This window comes from Prionailurus viverrinus, chromosome A2 (genome assembly GCF_022837055.1).
Source record: "Prionailurus viverrinus isolate Anna chromosome A2, UM_Priviv_1.0, whole genome shotgun sequence".
Lineage (NCBI taxonomy): Eukaryota > Metazoa > Chordata > Mammalia > Carnivora > Felidae > Prionailurus > Prionailurus viverrinus.
The window spans coordinates 56,407,641-56,429,451 of record NC_062562.1 but is presented as its reverse complement, the minus strand read 5'-3'; the positions used below and the strand labels follow the sequence as shown (position 1 = coordinate 56,429,451).

Sequence of the window (21,811 nt, the reverse complement as noted above, 5' to 3'; positions counted from 1 at the left end):
CACACTGTCACCACAGAGCCCAGTGTGAGGCTTGAACTCACGAACTGTGAGATCATGACCTGAGTTGAAATCAAGAGTTGGGTGCTTAACCTACTGAGCCACCCAGGCATCCCTCTTCCTAATGACTTTCTTTTTATTTATTTATTTATGTATGTATGTATGTATGTATGTATGTATGTATGTATGTTTGTTTGTTTAAATTTACATCCAAATTAGTTAGCATTTAGTGCAACAATGATTTCAGGAATAGATTCCTTAGTGACCCTTACCCACTTAGCCCATCCCCCACCCCCTCCCACAACCCCTCCAGTAACCCTCAGTTTGTTCTCCATATTCATGAGTCTCTTCTGTTTTGTCCCCCTCCCTGGTTTTATATTATTTTTGTTTCCCTTCCCTTATGTTGATCTGTTTTGTCTCTAAAGTCCTCATAAGAGTGAAGTCATAGGATATTTCTCTTTCTCTGACTAATTTCACTTAGCATAATACCCTCTAGTTCCATCCACGTAGTTGCAAATGGCAAGATTTCATTCTTTTTGATTGCCGAGTGATACTCCATTGTAGATATATACCACATCTTCTTTATCCATTCTTCCGTCAATGGACATTTGGGCTCTTTCCATACTTGGCTACATATAGTGCTGCTATAAACATGGGGGTGCATGTGTCCCTTCGAAACAGCACACCTGTATCCCTTAGATAAATACCTAGTAGTGCAATCGTAGGGATTATGGCTTTCTTAATAACATTGCTTTCTCTAGCTTATTTTATTGTAAGAATATAGTATATAGTACATATAACATATAAAACACATGCTAATTGTTTATGTTATCTACAAGTCTTCCAGTCAACAGTTAAGCTATTAGTAGATATGTTTTTGAGAGTCCAAAGTTACCCCCAGATTTTCAACTGCCCAGGGGGTTGGCGCGTCTAACCCCCACATTGTTCAAGGGTCAATTGTATTTCTATAATAGCTTCTACTGTCTAGCCGATTTTTAAGCTTTTCCAACTTTTCTCCCAAATGTCTTTTATAGTGTGTTTCCTCTTTGAACCAGAGTCTAGTACAGGCTTGGTCCAGAACAACACCTTGCTACCTTTTTTTTTTTAATGACTTTTTTTTTTTTTTTTTCAATGATACTGATTTTTTTTTTTTTTTTTTTTTTCTTTTTTAAGATTCGCTCCCTGGATTTGTCTTGTGGTTTCCTCGGGGCGTCTTTGGACTTGTCCCTTTGTCTCCTGTATTTCCTGTAAACTGGAGATTGGGTTAGAGGCTCACTTTAGCTCTGGTGGGATGGTTTGGGCAAGAATGAATCATAGGTAATGTTGTGTGCTGCCCATTTGCACCACGGCAGGCAGTACCGGGTGCCAGGTTACCCCCTGGGACTGATGCCTTCTTTGATCACTTGGTGAGGGGAGTGTCTGCCAGATTTCTCTGTTCACGTTTATTGTTAAAAGATTCCTTTTTGCTCTTAGCTTGTTTCTTGGGGGATCACTTCAGAGCCATGGCCTTGACCTGGCCTTTTCTGCCTGGAGCAGCAGACAGGATGAAATGGGATTGAAAGGGGAAAATGCCTAACCTTTAGAAGGTACTCTGCCCGGCTTAATTACAGTTGTTGGTAGAATTTACCGTCTGACACCCTGAGACACCAACTGCATATCGGGGAGATCATTAAATGGAGACTCATTCATGGGTTATCCATCCATTCTGTAACTACCTCCTCTTTCCCCAGGCACCGTTCTAAGCTCTGAAGAGAAAAAAAGGGGAGTAAGAGACAGTTCCTGTTCTTTAGGAGCTCACATCTGGTTGGGGCAACAGATATGTAAACATAGCTAGCGTGCAGTGCTGTGAATGTTGCTGCCCAGTTTCTGAACCCAGAATTGGAGCATGTGGCCTGACAAGTAAGTATGTGTGTATTTATTGTGGCCACAAGATCGAATATGGAAAATTAGGACCGGGACGCCTGGGTGGCCCAGTCGGTTGAGCCTCTGACTTCAGCTCAGGTCATGGTCCCCCGGTTCGTGAGTTCAAGCCCCACATTGGGCTCGCTGCTGTCAGCACAGAGCCCTCTTCAGATCCTCTGTCCCCCTCTCTCTGACCCTCCCCTGCTAGCGCTCCCCCCAAAATAAATACATATTTAAAAAAAGAAGAAGAAGAAAAGAAAATTAGGACTGTTCCCACAAAGCAGGGCCCTGTGGTTGCCATGGCTGTCCTAGGGGTGTTGGCTGAGTGCCATAGGGCCACAGAGGAGGCAGCAGTCCGCTCTCCCCAGGGTTGCAGAGGCAGGGAGTTTCGAGCTTAGGTAGGCCCTGGAAGATAAGTCAGTGTCCCATTGAGGAAAGAGAGAAGGGGCTTTGCTACCAGAGCCACATATGCACAAAGCCATGGAGGTGTGGGAGAGGAAGTGTGGGTGTTCGTCCAAGTCCAAAGTGGCTCCAGTGTGTTGGGGTGGGGGCAGGGATGAGCGTAAGGAGGGGGCTCAAGACCAGACTTCTGAACATAGAAGGCGTGTCAACGGTGTCCTGAGGGCCGTGGGAAGCGTTCTCTGGAAGACCCACTGTTTGTCCCTCAGGGTTGATGCGGGCGGGAGGCACGATCAGCTGTGGCTGAGTGGAGGGGCGCCCAAGGGGTCAATGCCGAGCAGGTATCTCTGCTTGGTGCACTCTCCATTAACCCTAGTGGCAGGGCACTGGAGGGACACCTTGAGGGAAGGCATAGCTCAGTTTGGGACGTATGGCATACAACCCTTCTGTGGGTTGGGTCCTTGCTGCTGAGGAAGTTTGGAAAAAGAGAAGCGGTGGGCTTAAGGGAATTACTGTTGAGGCAGTGAGGGTTTACCAGACCGTTTACCCAGAGAGTCTGAGCTTGTGGCCGTGGCTTTAGGAATGCTGCCATTGCTTGTTCTCGGCCTTTTCTGGGAGGCATGGGTTGTTGCCACAAGGAGCCAGCAGCCCACCCTGTTTGTTATGGGCTCTTCCTGGCCTAGCGGGGGACTGCCTGATCACTGAATCAGGTGGGCGGGCCTCCTGGCGCCCTGCTTGGGTCAGGTCCCTCTCTGTTTCCCCACAGCACCTCAAAGGGCCTGTGAGTGCAGTTTGGTGGCAGCAGGGAAGGGGGACGGGTGGGGGGAAGGGCTTGGATTGTGCTGGATGGTCTCCGCTTCCCTGTGAGAAGGAGGAGGGGCGTCCCTGGGGAGCCAGTGGCCCTTTGCTAGCGACCGAGGCAGGACTCATTGGTCAGAGGCTCTGGTCTTTTTCCCACGTCGTGCCTTTTCCCCATGCAGACTGTTCAGGAAGGGGTTTGACTGATTCCTGCAGGAGGTATGAATCATCAGTGAGGTTTCTTGGAAGAAAGAAAACAAAACAAAACCAAACAAAGCATTTAAGGTTTGTGGAGGAGCCATACACAGTAAAGGTCATGGGGTTTTAGAATCAGACCAGGCTCTTCTTCCAACGGCTTCCCTGTGACCCTTTGACCCCTGGTGTAGAAAGTCATAAACCTTCTAGAGCTGTCGTGAGGATGAGATGGACTGGCAGATGTGAGCAGTAACACTGGTGGTGCCTGATGTTCTCGAAGCACGTTAGAACCCCTCCTGCGCCCCGTGCCCCCCGCAGCCCTGCAGAGCGGGGCTGGTCGCTGCTCCTCCCAAGATCCTGGTGAGGAAATACCGACTCCAGGAAGCTACTGAACCATCCTTGGCCCCTTGGCGGATGGAGAACGGGAACCCGAGAGTCCTGATAGCTCTTTGACCTCAGACTGCGGTAACCTGCCGAGGAGGGCTGCGTTGTAACCGGGGACGAGAAATCTGTGACGCTGGGCCCTGGAGCAGCTGTGTTTAGGGGGCAGGAGGAATCTGGACTGAGGAGTCCGTCCCCAGCGCTCACTGCCCGCCACAGAGGAGCCGTCTGTGTTCAGGGCCACGTTGCTTGCCCTTCCCTGTCTCGCCCTTGTCTCCCTCACTCGGTGTCTGCCTTCCTGCTGCCTGTCTTCAGCTAGCATACTGGACGTTTGGCAGCACGTCACTGTCGCTCCTGACGGCACACCCGTGTCTCGATCGTGGCTGGTTGGCGAGCCCCAGGCCACCCTGTTCCTTGGAGGACTGGGGCAGAAGTGACAGCAGCTGTCTGGAGGAGTGGCCTGCAGACTCCACCTCCCGGTTCGACTCCCCACATCCCAAGACATGATGAAAAATAACTCAGGAACTCGTATTTGGGTCAGTCTGACCAGTTTTCAGAGTTTTGTCCTGAGAACTCATTTTCCCAGGGTCCTTTTCTACTGTGAAGTAGCAAGGAACTTTCGTTGTCTGTTCCGTCATGCAGGAGAAAGACTGTTCAAATAAAATCTTCTCTTTCCACTGGAGGAGACAGTGCTAGACATAGGTTTTGGGAACTCAACCACTGGCAGTGCTTTTAACCTAATGAGCAGAACTGATTTTCCACTGGGGCACATGTGAACTCACTCCTTGGGGACAGCCGGCACAGATCCCTGGAAAGCAGCTTTAGCCCCACTGGGCCTGTTGTCCCCCTCTTGTCCCCTCTCAGTGGCCCAACTACCAGGACTTGTCTTCAGAAAGCTTCCTTTATTGTTGAGTACCTGGGTCTGTGCCAGGTTGCTGGTAACACAAAGAATAGATGGGGTCTCTCCCCTCAAGAGCCCATTCTTTTTTTTTTTTTTCTAAGTTTATTTATTTTGAGAGAGCACGAGCGAGCAGGGGAGGGGCAGAGAGAGAGAGAGAGAGAGAGAGAGAGAGAAAGAAAGAAAATCTCAGGTAGGCCCTGAACTTTCAGCATGGAGCCCAATGCAGGGTTTGAACCCACAACCCATTGAGATCATGACCTGAGCTGAAATCAAGAGTTGGACACTGAAATGACTGAGCCACCTACGCTCCCCTAGAGCCTATTCTTGATGGCAACAGACAGACTTACAAACCTAGAGCCCCAGACAGACAGCCCTAGGCCAGTTCCCACTAAGAAACCTGTTTTTGTGTGTGTGTGTGCCTACAGAATGGTCATTTGTTAGGTTTTTTGTTTTTTTGTTTTTTTTGGATTTGCTTTAGGCAGGATTTCCTTTTCTGTTGTCTTGCTACTTTTTTTTTTTTTTTTTTTTTTTTTTTAGTTCTTTATTTTGAGAGACGGAGATGGTGAATGGTGGAGGCATAGAGAGAGAGGGAGACAGAGGATCCCAAGCAGGCTCTGCGCTCTGAGCGCGGAGCCCAACACAGGGCTCCACCTCTTGAAACCCTGAGATCATGACCTGAGCCGAAACCAAGAGTCAGACGCTTTACTGACTGACTCACCCAGGCGCCTCAGTCTTGCTGCATTTTATGTTCCTTGCCTGGCCCCCAGGGCACCTTCGTTTGGGACATTTGAATGAAATGTTGAACACAGTCTGCCGTGGGTGCTGTTACAGAAGCAAGAACCAGGATGCTAGGGAGCCAGGAAGGAAAGAAGAATGAATTCCCCTCTGGGCTGGGGCCTAGGCCTGTGTGTCAGGGAGAGCTCTGCTAATCAGATGACTTCTGATCTGGGGTCTTGAAGGTTAGGTAGGAGTTCACCAAAAGGTCAAGATGAATGCCATCTATCCTAGAAAAGGAAGATAAAGGTGTCGTCCCTAGTGACTCAGAGGGACACTGTAAACTAGGACTCATTACACCTGGAGCTTAGGAGAGAAAATAAGCGTCATCCCTCATCCTGAGACTGCTTCCCCCCACTGAGGCTGTGATCACTGTGCCCGAGCCCTCCTGTCACCAGGGTGGAAGAAGGACCTGATGAAACCCAGGACTCTTGCAGCCTTGGAATCCCTACCCCTTGCCCATTTGAAACTTACCTGACTGACCCCTGCTGAGTGGGAGTGGGGGCAGCCTCCCTCTTCTGAATGTACATGCTTTGGGAGCCCTTCTCCATCCTAACTGGGCCGCCCTCCTGCCCTCTGTGCCTAGCAGATGCTTCTGAATGTCACTCCAGATGTCAGCAGCCCCGAAAGTTTCCCCTGAAGTTGAATGTAAGATGTGGAGGCCTGGCTGGGGAAGGTAGGAGAGGCTGGCAGTGTGCCAGGTGGGAGGTGGGAGAGTGAGGGAGGGCAGGCTGAGACCTAACCCACAGGACAAAGTCCCTATCTGTCAAGTGAGCGTGTGTGCAGAGGACTTCCGGTGAGTGGGGTAGTAGTTTCAACTTGGCAGATGTTCTCTTGGCTTCAGGCTGATTATGGACTTGGGGTAGGGTTCCAAGCTAACTCCATGGTTAGCTTTCCTAAGCCAGGCCCTGGAGCCCAATCTGCTAGATGGAGACCTGGCAGGGCAGGGTGACAAGGCTTTAAGGGCAGACAGGGTGCTCATCCGCCCAGCATGTATTAATCGAGGACCTTCTTCATGCCAGAAGGCTCAGCCGGTTAAGAGTCTGACTCTTGGTTTCGGGTCAGGACATGATCTCACAGTTCATGAGTTTGAGCCTTGCATTGAGCTCTGCACTGACAGCTTGGGATTCTCTCTCTCTCTCTCTCTCTCTCTCTCTCTCTCTGCCCCTCTCCTGGCTTTCTCTCTCTCCTTTTCAAAATAAATAAACTTAAAAATAGATAAAAAGATCTGCGGAGGAAAAGTAAATTGGGGTGAGGGGACAGGACGGACTGCTCTTCTAAGAAAGGGTGGTTGTGAAAGAGCTGTGAGTGGAGTTGATACTTGAAAGCAGGCTGGAAATGAAGGGTGGTGCCAATCGTGCACCAGTCTGGGAGAAGAACACTTCAGGAAGGGGAACATCAAGGGCCAGGGGCTTGGTATAGAGACCTCGGAGTGCTCAGGGATCAGCCAGGAGCAAATACAGCCCCAAGGGAAGTTCTGTGGAGGCGAGTAAGGTCCATGCTGCAAGACCTTTAGGCCTTTCCGGGGAGGAGAACAGAGGAGCGACGAGATTCTTAATACTGTTTTAGTGGCTCCACGTTGGCTGTGGGGTAGAGAATGGACCGCAGTGCAGGAGGAAGCCTGGGGCGGGTTTGAGGCCATCCGCAGTGGCCCCGTGTAAGGCTTGGTGACAACAGGTGTGGAGGGCACGGAGCGATGAAGGACTCCGTGTCCATGATTCCTGCTCACCCAGGTCCCTGCTGAGGGTGGAGAGCAAGGAGGTAAGCAGACAGACAGACAGACAGCCAGACTGGCGTGGGCCTAGCACGATGCTCACATGCCTCAGCCAATCATGGGGGCTGTCAGAGCCTGCCTTTCTGCTCTGTGCCTTGGGCTGGTAGTCTCTGCCTGCAGGCTCTGTTGGGGACCTGGTGAGGTGGCCTGCACGCCTGCCCCAGGACCCCACAGCATCCATGCAGTGGATTCTGCTGTCACTTCTGAGAAGTAGAGTCTGCATCATCCTCTCCGATGGAAGGTTCAGGATGGGGCTGGCGTGCTTGCCTGCCTCCTCACCTTCCTGTCTCTTGAGGAGCTGAGGTGGCTGATCACGCTCATTAAACTTTTCACCCAGACCCCCTCGGGGCGCTGCCTAATGGCAAACATGGGGCTCCGGCAGAGTAGCTTCACTTGGCTGCTGGGAAAGCAGGGCCTCCCCTGGTTTGGCTTCTCGCACCTCTTCTGGAACACAGAGGGCATTTGGGCCTAGAGATTGAGCCTCCTCAACTAAAACCTCCTCTGCGATCCCACGGCAGGACTGTGCCGCGCTCAGCAGCCCAGATGTACTTCATAGACATCAGTCAAGAGTGCTTCTCATCTTAGCCTGGGCTCCCTCTGGAAAACGGCCTGAGACAAGGGCTTGCTCCGCAGCTCGTTTGTTTTGGCAACTGGAGAGGGGGAAACAGAGGAGGAAGGACATGTTACAAGGCCGCATCCTCAAGTTGGTCTCTGCCATGGGCAGACAGGGCTTGATCTGGCCGGACATCCCTTGCTCCCCATTGGCCAAGGGTTGATCCATAGGGTTGGTGAGGCCTTCTCACATGTGTGTCACGAAGGCATGAAGGCTTGGTGGTTTGTGCAGCACCGCCCCACCCCCGCCCCTGGCTAGAATCGGAGAGACTCCCAGGTGGGATGGAAGAGATGTCTAATGTGTATTTCCCTGCTGCAGACCATCTCCAGTGGCTTCCCATCGCGATAAAAATAAAACCTGCCCTTGACATTGGCCTATAAGATCCCACACGTTCTGGCTTCAGTCTGCCTCTGACCGTGTCTCCTTCCATGTCCCTTTTCACTGCCGTCTGGCCACACTGCCCTTTCTGTATCTCCCAACACGGAGAGCTTTGTCCTTCTGGACACTGTTGCGCTGTTCCCTCTGCCCGAACACTGTCCCCATGATTGGCTTCTCATCATCAGGCCTCAGCTCGAGTGCCCCCTTCTGTGACCACGCGAGGAGGCCCCTGTCCCAGGGAGTCTCTCCTATTACCTGTATCCTCTTCAGAGTGCTCGTTACCCTTCTCTGCAAGGATCCTGTCTGCATTCCTGTCTCTCCTTTTGCTGCGATGTGAACCCTGTGTTTGTTTTGTTCCCTGCAGTATCTCCAGTTCCTAGAGCAAGGGCTGGCACACGGCAGAAACTCAGCACACGTTAGATGAACAAGTGGTTGGCCCATGCCCACAGCCCAGTAGGTTTTCCTTTGGGCATTTCATGTATCCTACCTTTTGCATTAAATCTCCTTTGTGTATATTAAAAACACTAGCCAAAAATTGTAAATAGCTACGCAAATGTTGTTAAATGGCTGCATTTATCCAGCACCTTCTCTGTGTTAGGCATTGTGCACACTGAATCTGTCATGTGGTCCTTACTGGACCTTTTTTTTTTTCTTTTTTCTTTCTTTCTTTTTTTTTTTTTTTTTGGAACAGATGAGAAACTGAATTCAGTTGTAGCCCAGAGATAACCGTGCTGGAAAGTGACAGAGTCGGGTCGGTCGGACCCCAAGAGCGCTGACACTGCTCTTTTCCTTCCCTTCCTCTAATGTGGGAGAGGATGAGAATATTGCCAGTCATGGGAAGGACCTACTTTCCAGAAATACCTCCTCCATTGCCACCCAAATTTCACCAATTGGTTGACCCAGATACCTTGACCTGTAGTTATTTTGTTGGTTTTTAATTTAGTTTTTATTTTTATCAGAGTTGTACTTGTGTATGGTTGAAAGAGTCGTCTGGTTCAACAAGGCGCGGTACAGAAAGGTCTCCTGATACGGCCACCCGCAGCCTCTGGGGGTAACCCCTTCAAGCTCTTTTCAGTTGATGGGGTTTTTCTATTTATTTTGCTTACATTGCTACCTGCTTCCGCCTCCCCCAGTTACACACGTAGTCTGTTGACTTCTGACTTCAGAAGGTGAGAGCTAACTAACTCTCAGTGCCTCCCCAGCCCCCATCACACACGTACACACTCCGCATCCTCCCAGTAGAGTGGTGTGGCGATATTGATTAGATCAGCAGTATGTTCCTTTCAGCACTGTTCTCAGAACATATTCTGAACTTGTTCCTTTCTCCCCACCTTCGCTGTGGTAACCACAGGGTGCTCACCACCCTGGTCCAACCGCTGTCTTTCACCTGGATGATGGCCCTTGCCTCCTAACTGGTCTCCCCATTTCTGTCCTGGATCTCAGACTGTCCGGCAGTCAGAGCGATCCTGTTAGAAAGTAAATCTGATTGGCTCTAAACTCCCACGGCTTCCCACCTTCACTCAGAGTGAAGGCCAAAGCTTCTTGCTATGGTCTGGAAGCCACTGTGTGATCTGGTCCCCCCGCCCCCGCCCCGGTCATCCCTGACTACTCTCTCCCTTTGTATTCTGTGCCAAACACACCCATCGTCTTGCTTGCTTTGTCTCTGCTTCAGGGCCTTTGCACTTGTTCTCTCTCCCCAAAATACTTCTCTCCCAGACATCTGCACTGGTAGCTACCTTTCTCCAGATCTTTACGAACAATGAGGTCTTGTGTGGTTGTCCTATCTAAATCTCCATTCCTCGCCTTGCCTCATAATTTCTTTCCCTGCTCATTTTTTCCCATCTGATCACTAGCTACCATACTTACTATTTTTATTATTTACTTTATAATTGATAGTATTTATATTATAGATATTTATGTGTAAATAAATATATTTTATAATAATTATAAACCCTTATTACTTATGATCTTACTTAGCATTTGTCTCCTGCACCAAACTGTAAGCTTGAGGACAGCAAATCGCATCTGTTTGGTTGGCCCCGGTATCTCTAGTATTTTCTTGTTGAAATGGTTGAAGGGGGGCGCCTGGGTGGCTCAGTCGGTTGAGCGTCTGACTTCAGCTCAGGTCATGATCTCACGGTTTGTGAGTTCGAGCTCCGTGTCAGGCTCTGGGCCAACAGCTTGGAGCCTGGAGCCTGCTTCAACTTCTGTGTCTCCCCCCTCTCTCTGCCCCTCCCTGCTCCTGCTCACACTCTGCTTTCTCTCTCTCTCAAAAATAAATAAACATTAAAAAAAAATTTTTTTTAAAGAAATTGTTGAAGGAATTGTTCAACTAAGGGTGATGATTATATTACTAAGAGTTGTTCACTGATCTTTCGTTGGCCACGTCCCACCAGTTCTTCCTGGAAGGACTGTCATCTTGGTTTTGCTTACGTGTCTGTGTTTTTACCATTAATTCATCTCTGCAAGTAGGGGAGATCCTAACTGGGATAGCTGTCCTCCCCATCTGTCCAACATACCGTAAACCCTGCCTCTCAGTATATGACCTTCCCTCAGTTCTGTCTTCCTGAAGAAATCTCTCTCAGAGCTTTCTTGATTTCTATTTTAGGTTTTTGTTTGTTTGTTTTTGTGGTGAGAGTACTACTCTATAAGAATTCCATTCTTGAAATTTCCTGAGACTTACTTGAGGCCCAGTGTATGTATATGGTTTATCTTGGTGAATATGCTGGGTCCACTTGAAAAAAAAAGGGGCAGTTCTGCCGTGTTGGGTGTGGTGTTCTGGAAATACCAATTTGATCAATAGTATGGTTTAGATGTTCTTTACCCAACACTGATTTTTTTTTTCTCTGTTTATTCTATCAATTCCTGAGAGAGAGGTATTAAATCTCCAACGATAGTTGTGGATTTGTTTCTCCCTTTAGTTTTATCAGTTTTAACTTCATGGGATTTAAAACTCTGTAATTAGGTAGATACATATGTAGTATCATTATTTTGAGAGGGGGTTGGGGAGTAAGTCTGAGTAGGAGAGGCACAGAGGGGTGGGGGGGAGAGAGAATCACAAGCAGGCTTTATACTCTGTGCGGAGCCTAACATGGGGCTCGATCCCACATTGTGAGATCATGACCTGAGCCGATACCAAGAGATGCCACCCACGTGCCCCAAAGTGTCTCTTTATCTCTTGCAATTCTTGGTCTGGAAGCCTTTGATATCACTATAACTGTCATTCATATACTTTCTTACCCTCACTTCTTAAATGTATTTTATTATATGTTTCGGTTTTTTATAGGCTACCTATTTGTGTCTTTATATTTAAGGTGCCTCTCGTTGGGCTCTATGCTGACAGCACAGAGCCTGCTTGGGATTCTCTCTCTCCCTCTCTCTCTGCCCCTCCCCTGCTTGCACACCTCCCTCTCTCTCTGAAAATAAATTTAAAAAAAAAATTTTTTTTTTTAAATACCAGGTTATTTCCTCTACTGACTTGCTGTTTCTCTTACTAGTTGATATAGGGCCAATGATAAGTTAGGGCGTCCTTAACTTATAAAGTCTCTTTACAGTTTTGTATCACTTCATATGTTACAACTGGCACTGAACCCTTCTCATTTTTCACTTCACATCTGACACCGCACAAGTGTAGTCACCTTACAACAGGATGATTTCATGTATCTGCTTTCCTTTTTTGTGTCTGCTATTATTGTCCTGCTTTTTTATTTCTTACACATTAGAAATCCCACTTTACAGTCCTTATTTATCGTTTTCTGGCCAGTTGTCTTATAAGGAAATTACAAGAAACAATAATTTTTTTACTGTTTATTTATTTTTGAGAGAGACAGAGATAGAGCGTGAACAGGGAGGGGCAGAGAGAGAGGGAGACGCAGAATCCGAGGCAGGCTCCAGGCTCCGAGCCGTCAGCACAGAGCCTGACGTGGGGCTTGAACCCGTGAACCATGAGATCATGACCTGAGCTGAAGTCAGACGCTTAACGGACTAAGCCACCCTGGCGCCCCTAGGCATTTTTCATTGGATATCTAATGCCATGTGGATTTTTATGAAACTTTAACCTTAATACCCCTTTCTTTTCTTTTTTTTTTTTTCTTTCTGGAAGCTTTTAGCACTTTCCCCTACCCCATTGTGGAATTCCCACACAGTGTGTGTGTGGGGGAGGGGGGGTCTGTTTTCTTCCATTGTGTGTTATGTTCAGTGGGCCCTTTGAACTCTCAGAGGGAGTTTTCTTGAAGTCTTTCTTTGATTTCCTCCCCTTGATTTTACTGTTCTTTTTCTTTTTTTTTTTTAGTCTTTTTTTTTTTTTTTTTTTTTTTTAATTTTTAATGTTTATTTTTGAGAGACCGAGCATGAGCAGGGGAGGAGCAGAGAGAGAAGGAGACACAGAATCCGAAGCAGCCTCCAGGCTCTGAGGGCTTAGCACAGAGCCCGACACGGGGCTCAAACTCACAAACCATGAGATCATGACCTGAGCCAAAGTCCAATGCTCAACGGACTGAGCCACCAGGCGTCCCACTGTTCTTTTCCTTCTGAAATGCTTACTATCCCGATATTAGACCTCTTGGGCTGGCTCTACAGTTTTTGCCCTCTTACTCTTCTTATTTCTTCTTATTTCTTTGTATTTCTTTATTTTGGAGGGATTTCTTCAACTTTATCTTCCAGCCCTTAGGTTGTATTTTTCACTGATATATTTTTAATAGTCAAAAGCTCTTTTTTTTCCCTGAATACTCCCACAACTTAAAAAAAATAGTATTCTATTATTGTTTTGTGGATCTTTTCCTATCTCTGAAAATACCGGTGTTTGTTTTTGATAAACAAAAATTTGCTTCTGCCTAGCTTTTGTTTCGTCCAGGTCACTTTTTTTTCCTGTGTTTGTCCTTTGTCTTTTGTGTCATGCGCTCTCTCTGGGGTATGGGGATGAGTTTCTTGGTCAACTGGATTCCAGATTTGTGTATTGCCAGACTTCATGCCTTTCGCTTCGCCCCCCCCTCCCCCCCCATCATGCGTAAGCAAGCAGATACCTGATTTCCTTGGAACCTTTCATAGTTGAGTAAATAGGAGGTCTTGGGACAGGAGGGTCTCATTTGGCATGTCGTGGCTGAGTTTGTTAACTCTTGAACTTCTCTCTGTGGGGCCGAGGGAAGAGGTGCTCACCTCCATGGTACCAGGGCCTGAAGCCCTGCCCTCAGGAACAGTCTGAGGCCTCTGGGGTTTTTCCCTACCCCGGATGGACTAGGGGGCCTCCCAATACCTTGAGAACTAGATAAAGAGGCCCCCAGAATGCTTGTGCCAGCAAAGGAAAATGGATGGACCCAGAGCTTGGTGGAGACCCAAGGCTCGTGTTCATCTTCAGAGAGCCCCAAGAACCTGTGATCTGTGGAGCAGAGAAGGCAAGTCCTGAGCCCCCAAGAGCCCTGCCATCTGCCTCCTCAGATGCCTGCCTGCAGTCCATCTCTCCCAGTTGCAGAGCTGGTGACCTCCACCCAGAGTGCGCAGCCTCCCAGCCCCGGCACAGTGAAGGTCCAAGGTCTACCCTGGGTTCAGGCCCTCCCCCTGCCCTATCTGGGAATGCCAGACTATTGCTTCTCCAGAAACTAGGGAAGCTCCCGCTACACAGGCACCTCTCGTCCATGTCCAGGGTGCAGGAAGGCTTGGCAGTGGGCACTGATGGGTGTTAGTTAAGTGAAAACATGGGCAAGGAAAGACCCCAAGTTCCTTGCCTTTGGCCAAGCTGGGCCAGCAGGTGATAAAGGCCCCGCCAGAGGACTCCATCCACTGCTTCCCCCAGGCCGTCACTGCCACCAGGCATCACCGAGGCAGAAGTAGAGAACCCTAATGCTGGAGGAGCTTTCCACGTGGCTGGGTGTAGTAGTGTGTTTACGGGCCCAGAGAGGGGAAGGCACAGGACATGCACACACAGCCAGCATCATAGCATACCAGAACCAGCTCGCCGGACCGTGAGCTGCTGGAGCTCTTCTGGTTCAGTGTCCCAACAGCAGAGAGCCCAGCCTTAGGGGAGCCCTGGGCACTCTAGAGAGCAGAGATGAGGGCTCCCCACCTTCCTTTGCATCCTCCTGCCCCCCTCAAAGCTGGGCCACTGAGTTGTCTTGTGAGGGATCAGGGGTCTTCTCTGTCCACCTTCTAGCCCCTCTTGCATGATTCCCGCCAAGGCGTGGGCTGGTGGCCTGCCCAGTGGAACCAGCGCTTTGGGCATGGGTCTGTGGGATTGCCCTCCCTATCCCCCGTGCTAGGCCACACCACCAGGTTCACGGGAAGCCCCCTATTTCTTTAGCTGCAGATCTGGGACACAGCTGGCCAGGAGCGATTCCGCACCATCACCCAGAGCTATTACCGCAGTGCCAACGGGGCCATCCTGGCTTACGACATCACCAAGAGGAGCACCTTTCTGTCCGTGCCTCACTGGATCGAGGACGTGAGGAAGTACGCGGGCTCCAACATTGTGCAGCTGCTGATCGGTGAGCTGAGGGGAACAGGGCCAGGGCCAGCAGGGTTCCTCGGGGCCACGGTTCTGTCTCTCCGTCTTAGTGTCTTTCTCCTTTAAAAAAAAAATTGTTTTTAATGTTTATTTATTTTTGAGAGAGAAAGAAACAGAGCACGAATGGGGGAGGGGCAGAGAGAGAGGGAGACACAGAATCCAAAGCAGGCTCCAGGCTCTGAGCTGTCAGCACAGAGCCCGACACAGGGCTCGAACCCACGGACTGTGAGATCATGACCTGAGCTGAAGTTGGACGCTTAACCGACTGAGCCACCCAGGGACCCCTCATCTTTCTCCTTTTTTTTTTGTTTTTAAATTTTTTTTTTTTCAACGTTTATTTATTTTTGGGACAGAGAGAGACAGAGCATGAACGGGGGAGGGGTAGAGAGAGGGAGACACGGAGAATCGGAAACAGGCTCCAGGCTCTGAGCCATCAGCCCAGAGCCTGACGCGGGGCTCGAACTCCCGGACCTCGAGATTGTGACCTGAGCTGAAGTTGGACGCTTAACTGACTGCGCCACCCAGGCGCCCCTCTTTCTCCTTTTTAAACAAAGGGCAGGTGGAGCGTAGAAAGAGGCTGAGCTTGAACGGTGATCTTGCAAATTCTGATCCTGCCAATCACTTACAAAGTCATATTCAAAACTGGAATTGGAGGGAGGGAGAAAGGAGCGAACATTTGCTTTTTACTTCCCGCATATCCCCACCATGGTCAGCCCTGGTTAAACCTTCACGTGTGTCTCTGGATTCAGTTCCCATAACCTTGGCTACTGGCTCCTCCTGGTTTGGCAGGGCTAGAGCCGAAGCTCAGGAAAGTGGAATAACTTGTCCCAGTTTGCGCACCCTGTGAGCCTATAAATCCGAAACTGGGGTCCTGCTGGTGGTGCCTTGGTGACATGCTGTCCCCCCACACCGCAGAGCAGTGCTTCTCAAACCTTTGCGCTCCGAAGGTTTGTTAAAGCACAGATGCCAGGCGTCGTGTCTGACTCAGGAGGGCTGGGTGGGGCCCATGAATGTGCATTTCTCACGAGTTCCCAGGTGACGCAGGTGACGTCCATGTTGGCGGCCCAGAGACCCCACACTGAGAACCATTGTTGCAGAGAGAGGCTCTTACTTCCATTTTCCCTTTTCCTCCTACATAAACTCCCCAGACCTGGGCTCAAGTGCTTTGGACCATTTCTGTGGTCCCCAGGGTCCTCATTCCAACAGTCAGGCGGATTCTTCTTCCTTTTTTTTTCTTTTTTTTTTTTTGAGAGAGAGAGAGAGAGAGAGAGCGAGCACACGCACATGCACACAACCGGGGAGGAGCAGAGGGAGAGAGAGAATCTTAATTTTTTTAAGTTTATCTACTTATTTATTTAGAGAGAGAGAATCTTAAATTTTATTTTGAGAGAGAGAGAGAGAGAGAGAGAGAGAGCACACCTGCATGCACAAGTGGAGGAGGGGCAGAGAGAAAGGGAGAGAGAGAGAATTACCAGCAGGTTCCGCACTGTCAGCAAAGAGCCCGATGTGGGGTTTGAACCCACAAACCATGAGATCATGACCTGAGCCGAAGTCAAGAGCTGGATGCTTAACCGACTGAGCCACCCAGGCACCCCAATTTTGTTCTCGTTAGAGGCAGATTCTTCTAAGATGAGATTGTACAGATGGGGCTGCACGTAGCTCCACCTGGGGAAAGGGCAGTGCTTGGTTCCCTGTCTGGCCTCGGATATGGGAGCGCTCAGTGGAGCTGGGCTCCCCCGCCAGGAATGGGGTTCTCCTTACCCGGCCTGACACTTCCCTTTTATCCAGAACATTCAAAATAAAACATTCTGGGGCGCCTGGGGGGCTCAGTCGGTTAAGCATCCAACTTTGGCTCAGGTCATGATCTCACAGTTCGAGGGTTCAGGCCCCGCCTAGGGCTCTGTGCTGATGGCTCAGAGCCTGGAGCCTGCTTGGGAGTCTGTGTCTCCTTCTCTCTCTGCCCTTCCCCCACTCACATTCTGTGTCTCTGTCTCTCCAAAATGAATAAACGTTAAAAAAAATAAAAAATAAAATAAAACATTCTATCATAGAGCATTTTATACAAGTATAAAAATAGAATAGTGCACTGAACCCCACATACCCAGTACCCAGCTTCAGCAATGAGCCATTCACGGCCAGTTTCCTCTCTACCCTCATCCCTTCCCCTCCCTTGTCTTACTTTGGAACAAATCCCAACACCAAACTATTTCATTTATCAATATTCCAGCATAAATCTATAAAAGGTACAAACACTTTAATAAAAAGTACATAACAATACCATTTTCACATCCACAAAATATTGATATTTTCTTCTTCTTATTATTATTATTTAGTTTATTTATTTTTTGAGAGAGAGAGCAGGGGAGGGGCAGAGAGAGAGGGAGAGAGAGAGAAGCCCAAAAAGGCTCTGCACTGTCAGCCCAGAGCCCAATGCAGGATTCGAACTCACGAACCACAAGATCATGACCTGAGCCAAAATCAAGAGTCAGATGCTTAATCAACTGAGCCACCTAGGCACCCCCCCATATTGATATTTTCTTAATATAATCAAATGGCTGATGAGTGCTCAGATTTATAATTGCTAATAAATATCACATGTACTTGTTTTTCTTCTTTTTGTTGAAATCAGGATCCAAACGAGTTCCACACATTGAAATTAGTTGCTGTAGCATTTAAGGTTACCGAAGACAGTCTTGGTTTTTATAGGTGGTTATCTATTTTTTTTTAATGTTTATTCATTTTTGAGAGACAGAGCATGAGTGGGGAGGAGCAGAGAGAGAGGGAGACACAGAACCCGAAGCAGGCCCCGGACGCTGAGCTGTCAGCACAGAGCCCAACACAGGGCTCAAACCCATGGACTGTGAGATCATGACCTGAGCCGAAGTCGGACGCTCAACCGACTGAGCCACCCAGGGGCCCCGCGGTTATCTTTTTTTTGTGTCCTCCCTATAACCACATTACAAAAGTCAACTGCTTAGAGACTTAAAAAAAAATTCTTCTAGAAATTGGGTCAAGGAGCAGTTGACCAGATTATTTAGAACATAATGACACAGATGACACCTTGTAGGAGCAACCAGAGGTGCGCTGTCAGGTCAGGCGGTAGGCTGTGCTCTTACTATCAGCAAAGCAAAATAATCAAAGTCCCCGTCTTCCAGGCAATGAAAGAATTCCAGATGAGAATAGGAGAGCCTAAATAATAAGCAAACGAAATTGTAGCCAAGGAAACAATTGGCAGTGCGAGACTTCCTTGTTGGCGTCCCCTCGTAGGGAGCGTCTGCCAAGTGCCCGTTGCTTTCAGGTTCATTGTATCATCTGATCCCTCCTGTGCTGAAGGTGGCATCACAGTTGGGGAAACCGAGACCCAGGGATGAAGTGACTTCCCCAAGGGTCACGCAGCAGGCGAAAGGGAGCTGAAGTTTCCTGCAGCTCTAAGGTTCTTTTCACCAAAGTTGAGTGCTCCGATGTGTCAGGAAGAAGCCATAAAAGACACCAGCCTCTGGCAAAGATAAAAAAGAGAAACAAAAGGAGGGACTAAAGGCTGGACTAAGAGCCTTAAAATAAAAGAAGGTCTTTTTTCTTCCCCCAAAAAGATGGAGGGCCACACCAGAAGGTATTCGTTGGTGGCTGGCCGAGCGCGGTGGGCGGCTTGACGTGTCTCAGCTTGGCCCCGCCGGGTGGGACAGGGCGGGCTGGCACCCGTGGGCCTCACCAAGCTGCACCTGGCCTTTCCCTACAGGGAACAAGTCGGACCTCGGCGAGCTCCGGGAGGTCCCGCTGGCCGAGGCACAGAGCCTGGCAGAGCACTATGACATCCTGTGTGCCATCGAGACGTCGGCCAAGGACTCGAGCAACGTGGAGGAGGCCTTCGTGAGGGTGGCCACGGAGCTGGTCATGCGGCACGGCGGCCCTCTGCTCAGTGAGAAGGGCACCGACCACATCCAGCTGGATAGCAAGGACGTCGGAGAGAGCTGGGGCTGCGGCTGCTGACCGGGGTGCAGGGCAGGCAGGCAGGGGCCTCCCCACCTCCTCTCTCTGGCCTGCCAGGCCCACCCCTCCAGAGCTGGCCCTCCATGGTGCCAGTGATCCTAGAGCAGCTGGATAAAGCCCTGGAATTCTCCATTCCGTGGCCTGGGTGCTTGATGGGAAAGCTACCCTCGATGAAGGAAGCAGCGGGGTACCTTCTGAGGGAGACCTGTTGGCCTGTGGGGCGTGGGGCCCCACCTGCCAGCCAGTGGCCGTCCCCTCTGTGTTCTTCACAGTCCAGGACTGGCCCAGGCCTGCCGGTGTGGATCCCAGCAGGAGAGGGGCCGGGATGAGCCTCCCTTGCTGCACATGTACTGGGTCTGACCATTTCACACCTTGAGTCTTGCTGCAGCTGAGGCGGCAGGGGTGTGGCTGGTGCCTTGGGTTCTTTCAGGTCACTCTAGGGCCTCTGTACCGAGCGAGAGCAACCCGCCCAGCAGACTCGGTTCCTGAGCACAGCCCCAGGGAAGCCCCAGCTCCTTCCAGGCCGGGAACTTCCTTCCTTTCTTCACTGCCAGCTCGAAGCTCACAGACAGCTTGGGGCTTGGCCTGCTGCCTTAGCAAGACCTCTCAAGTTTTCTGGTTTTCCGTGTAGCTTCTTGTTTTCGTCGGCACAAGTATGGGGTCATGGCCCACAGCCCAGCGGGGACCGTCTGCTGGCCTGGGGCCCAAAGTGTGGCCACTCAGGTTGCAAAACCAGCTGATTCCTTCAGCACCGACTCTCAGAACTTGGGGGTTGGGGGAATGAGGTGGGAATGTGGACACTTAAGGGAAAAGTAAACGCTTGCATCCCTGAGGCTACGGTCTGAGAGGGACCCTCAGGGCACTTAGTCTTAGCTGTGCAGAAGCCCTTCCTGCCACATTCAGAGCGACAGCTCCCTAACTGCTTCCAGTCTAGCTTCTGGTTTCTCAAACCAAAAAGGCGATGCCCCAGCAGTCCTGGGTCCGGCTGTTTTATCCTGGGCCTTACCAGCCTCAACGTGTGCAGGGTGCTGAGGTTAGAAGGCGGGTGGGGGCTGGGATCACTGGGGCTGCACTCGGCAGGTAGCTCAGAGGGTCACAGGGATTGAGCTGGGGGAGGTGGGTGATCTCCCCGTACTACCCGGACCCCCCATGTCAGCCCAGTCTAGCCCCTTAGGCCCCCTCAGTGGAGGGCCCCGGGAAATAAACTGCTGTCAGAGCCGTGGGCAAGGTCACATCGTGGAGGTGCGGCCCAGAGCCTTGCGGGGCCCAGGCGGTGCTCCAGCCGACTTCCCTTGCCTTCCACTTCCTGCACTTTGGTCTGCACCGTCCCACCCCTTCTCGTAGGCAGGCCTGACCGCAGAGTGAGAAGACAGACCCACAGCATTCTGTGGGCTTGGGCATGGAAGGCTTCCCTGGCTGAGACCGAGACCAGAGGGCTGATGACTCCGTTTCAGGCAGGCATGTCTGAGCCCGGTTCTGGAAGGGAAGGATGTTGGCCTGGTTGGGCCAAGAGCTGCTGAGCAGGGTCCTGTGCTGAGGGCAGCCAGCCCACTGGTGGCCGTGGTGGGGTGGGAGCTGGGAGCAAGAAGGCCACTTGGCTTCCTTCCTCAGTGGCCTTGTCCGTGAGATGGGGTGAGTGGGGCCTGGGGCCCAGCTGCTGGCAGGGAGAGCTGGTGTCTGCCAGGCCCCTCCATTGCAGTGCCTGGGCTCTTCCTCCAAAGTAGAAAGTGCCTGTCACTGAGACACATTCAGACCATGGCCTCTAAGGGCTGATCTTGGGGCAGAGCTAAGCTGTCTACCAGGGCCCAAGCTGGAAGAGCGATCTCATGAAGCCTGACCTTCCAGAGGCCTGCTGCTTTGGGGGGCGGTGGCAGGAACGCGGGGGATCTTGGAGCACGGGTCTGGGCCTGCACCCCCATCGTTGACTTGCAGCCACAGTTCCAGCTGAGCATAGGTGTGGGCCCCTGCTGTTGTTACCTGCTGCCCCTCCTCTGCCTCAGGGCTGGGATGGCTTTGGCAAGGTGGGGAGACCTTTCATTTCCTCTCTATGAGCCATCTCCCTCCTCCTCCAGACCCCTGGGATGGAGACCTGAAACTTTGCAAGGGCCTGGCTGAGAGGGGGCAGGGAGCAGCTGGCCCAGCCTGGACCGGGGAGGTTTCCTCACTGGCAGCCTCTTGGCTCACCCAGCAACACCCCCCAACACGATTCTCTTCTCCCTTCAGAGTCCCAAGGTGTCTGAAACGTGGGCTGATTGGTCTCTGGCCATCCCTCCTTCAGGCACCACAGCCAATAGGGTCTAGCCGGGACCCTCCCTCTCCCCTCCCCACCACAGTGCTGGGATCCCGCCTCCATACTCCCCCCCCCATCCCCCCCGCCCCTGCTCTGGATGGGCCCCAGGATCCCCTGGACATCTCATGGACCTCTTTGGCCCCTGGGCCTCTAGCCTGTGCAGCCCAAGCCGCCCTCGTGCCACAGTCAGAGTGGCATTTGTTGGAGGTCACAACTGATGCTGCTGCCCCCTCCCCATTCCAGGGTGCCTGGGGCCCTTGGGATATGGCCCATACTCAATCTAGGTGTCCGAGGCCTCCACAGCTGTGCCCTGGCTTCTCCCAGCACCTTGTCCCCCAGGAGCACCCTTTATGCAGGCCGCGCCCTTCCTGCCCTCCCCCACCCCCACTTACCCAGCCTTTTTATCCGTGTCATTCAGAGTCCCACAAATGACCCAGCTGGACACCTCTGAGCACTGGCCCCACCCCAAGCTAGTCCTCTGCCCATAGTACCCTCTGGCGAGATTGAGTTCCTTCTCCCCCTCTTCCTGGGCAGAAGCCATTTCCTGCAGCCTCGAACAGAGACCATTTCCGGGTTTCAGTCACAGGCACGAATGCTAGTGCTCAGGGCCCCACGCTGGTGGGCTGCCTGTAGCGAGGCATCAGGCAGGAGCCTCACTACCTCCTGGGCCTCAGTCTTCTGTCACGTGGGGACCCGGATTTGGGTAAGAGAAAATGGGGAAGTTGTGTGAGACAGAACACAACCCACCTTTGTTTCCTCCTGCAACAGCCCAGGCCTTCTGGGGCTGAAGAGAAACCGCTTTATCTCTCCCTCTGTTTATAAATTACCCAGTAGCAGGAGCCGGTGAGGTCAGAGGCCAGGGTTTAGGAGAGGAGGCAGGGATCAGAGGGCCAGGAAGTGTTCTGGCCGCTACCAGGTCCCCGGGG

The 21,811-nt window shown here is 51.0% G+C and overlaps 1 protein-coding gene across 2 annotated transcripts in view; it reads left to right on the top strand.

Moving 5' to 3' along the window:
- The window catches only part of RAB43 (RAB43, member RAS oncogene family), a 30,717-nt gene extending 11,502 nt beyond the window's left edge, over positions 1–19,215 (top strand). The window contains exons 2-3 of one of the 2 annotated variants that reach the window (XM_047850681.1): positions 14,411–14,588; positions 18,345–19,215. In XM_047850681.1, coding sequence (XP_047706637.1) covers positions 14,411–14,588; positions 18,345–18,595 — 429 coding nt within the window. In that variant the 3' untranslated portion in view covers positions 18,596–19,215. Of the gene's footprint in view, positions 1–14,404; positions 14,589–18,344 lie in introns of both variants that reach the window. The other variant, XM_047850680.1, reaches the window with a different exon arrangement.
- Positions 19,216–21,811: the final 2,596 nt, after the last annotated feature.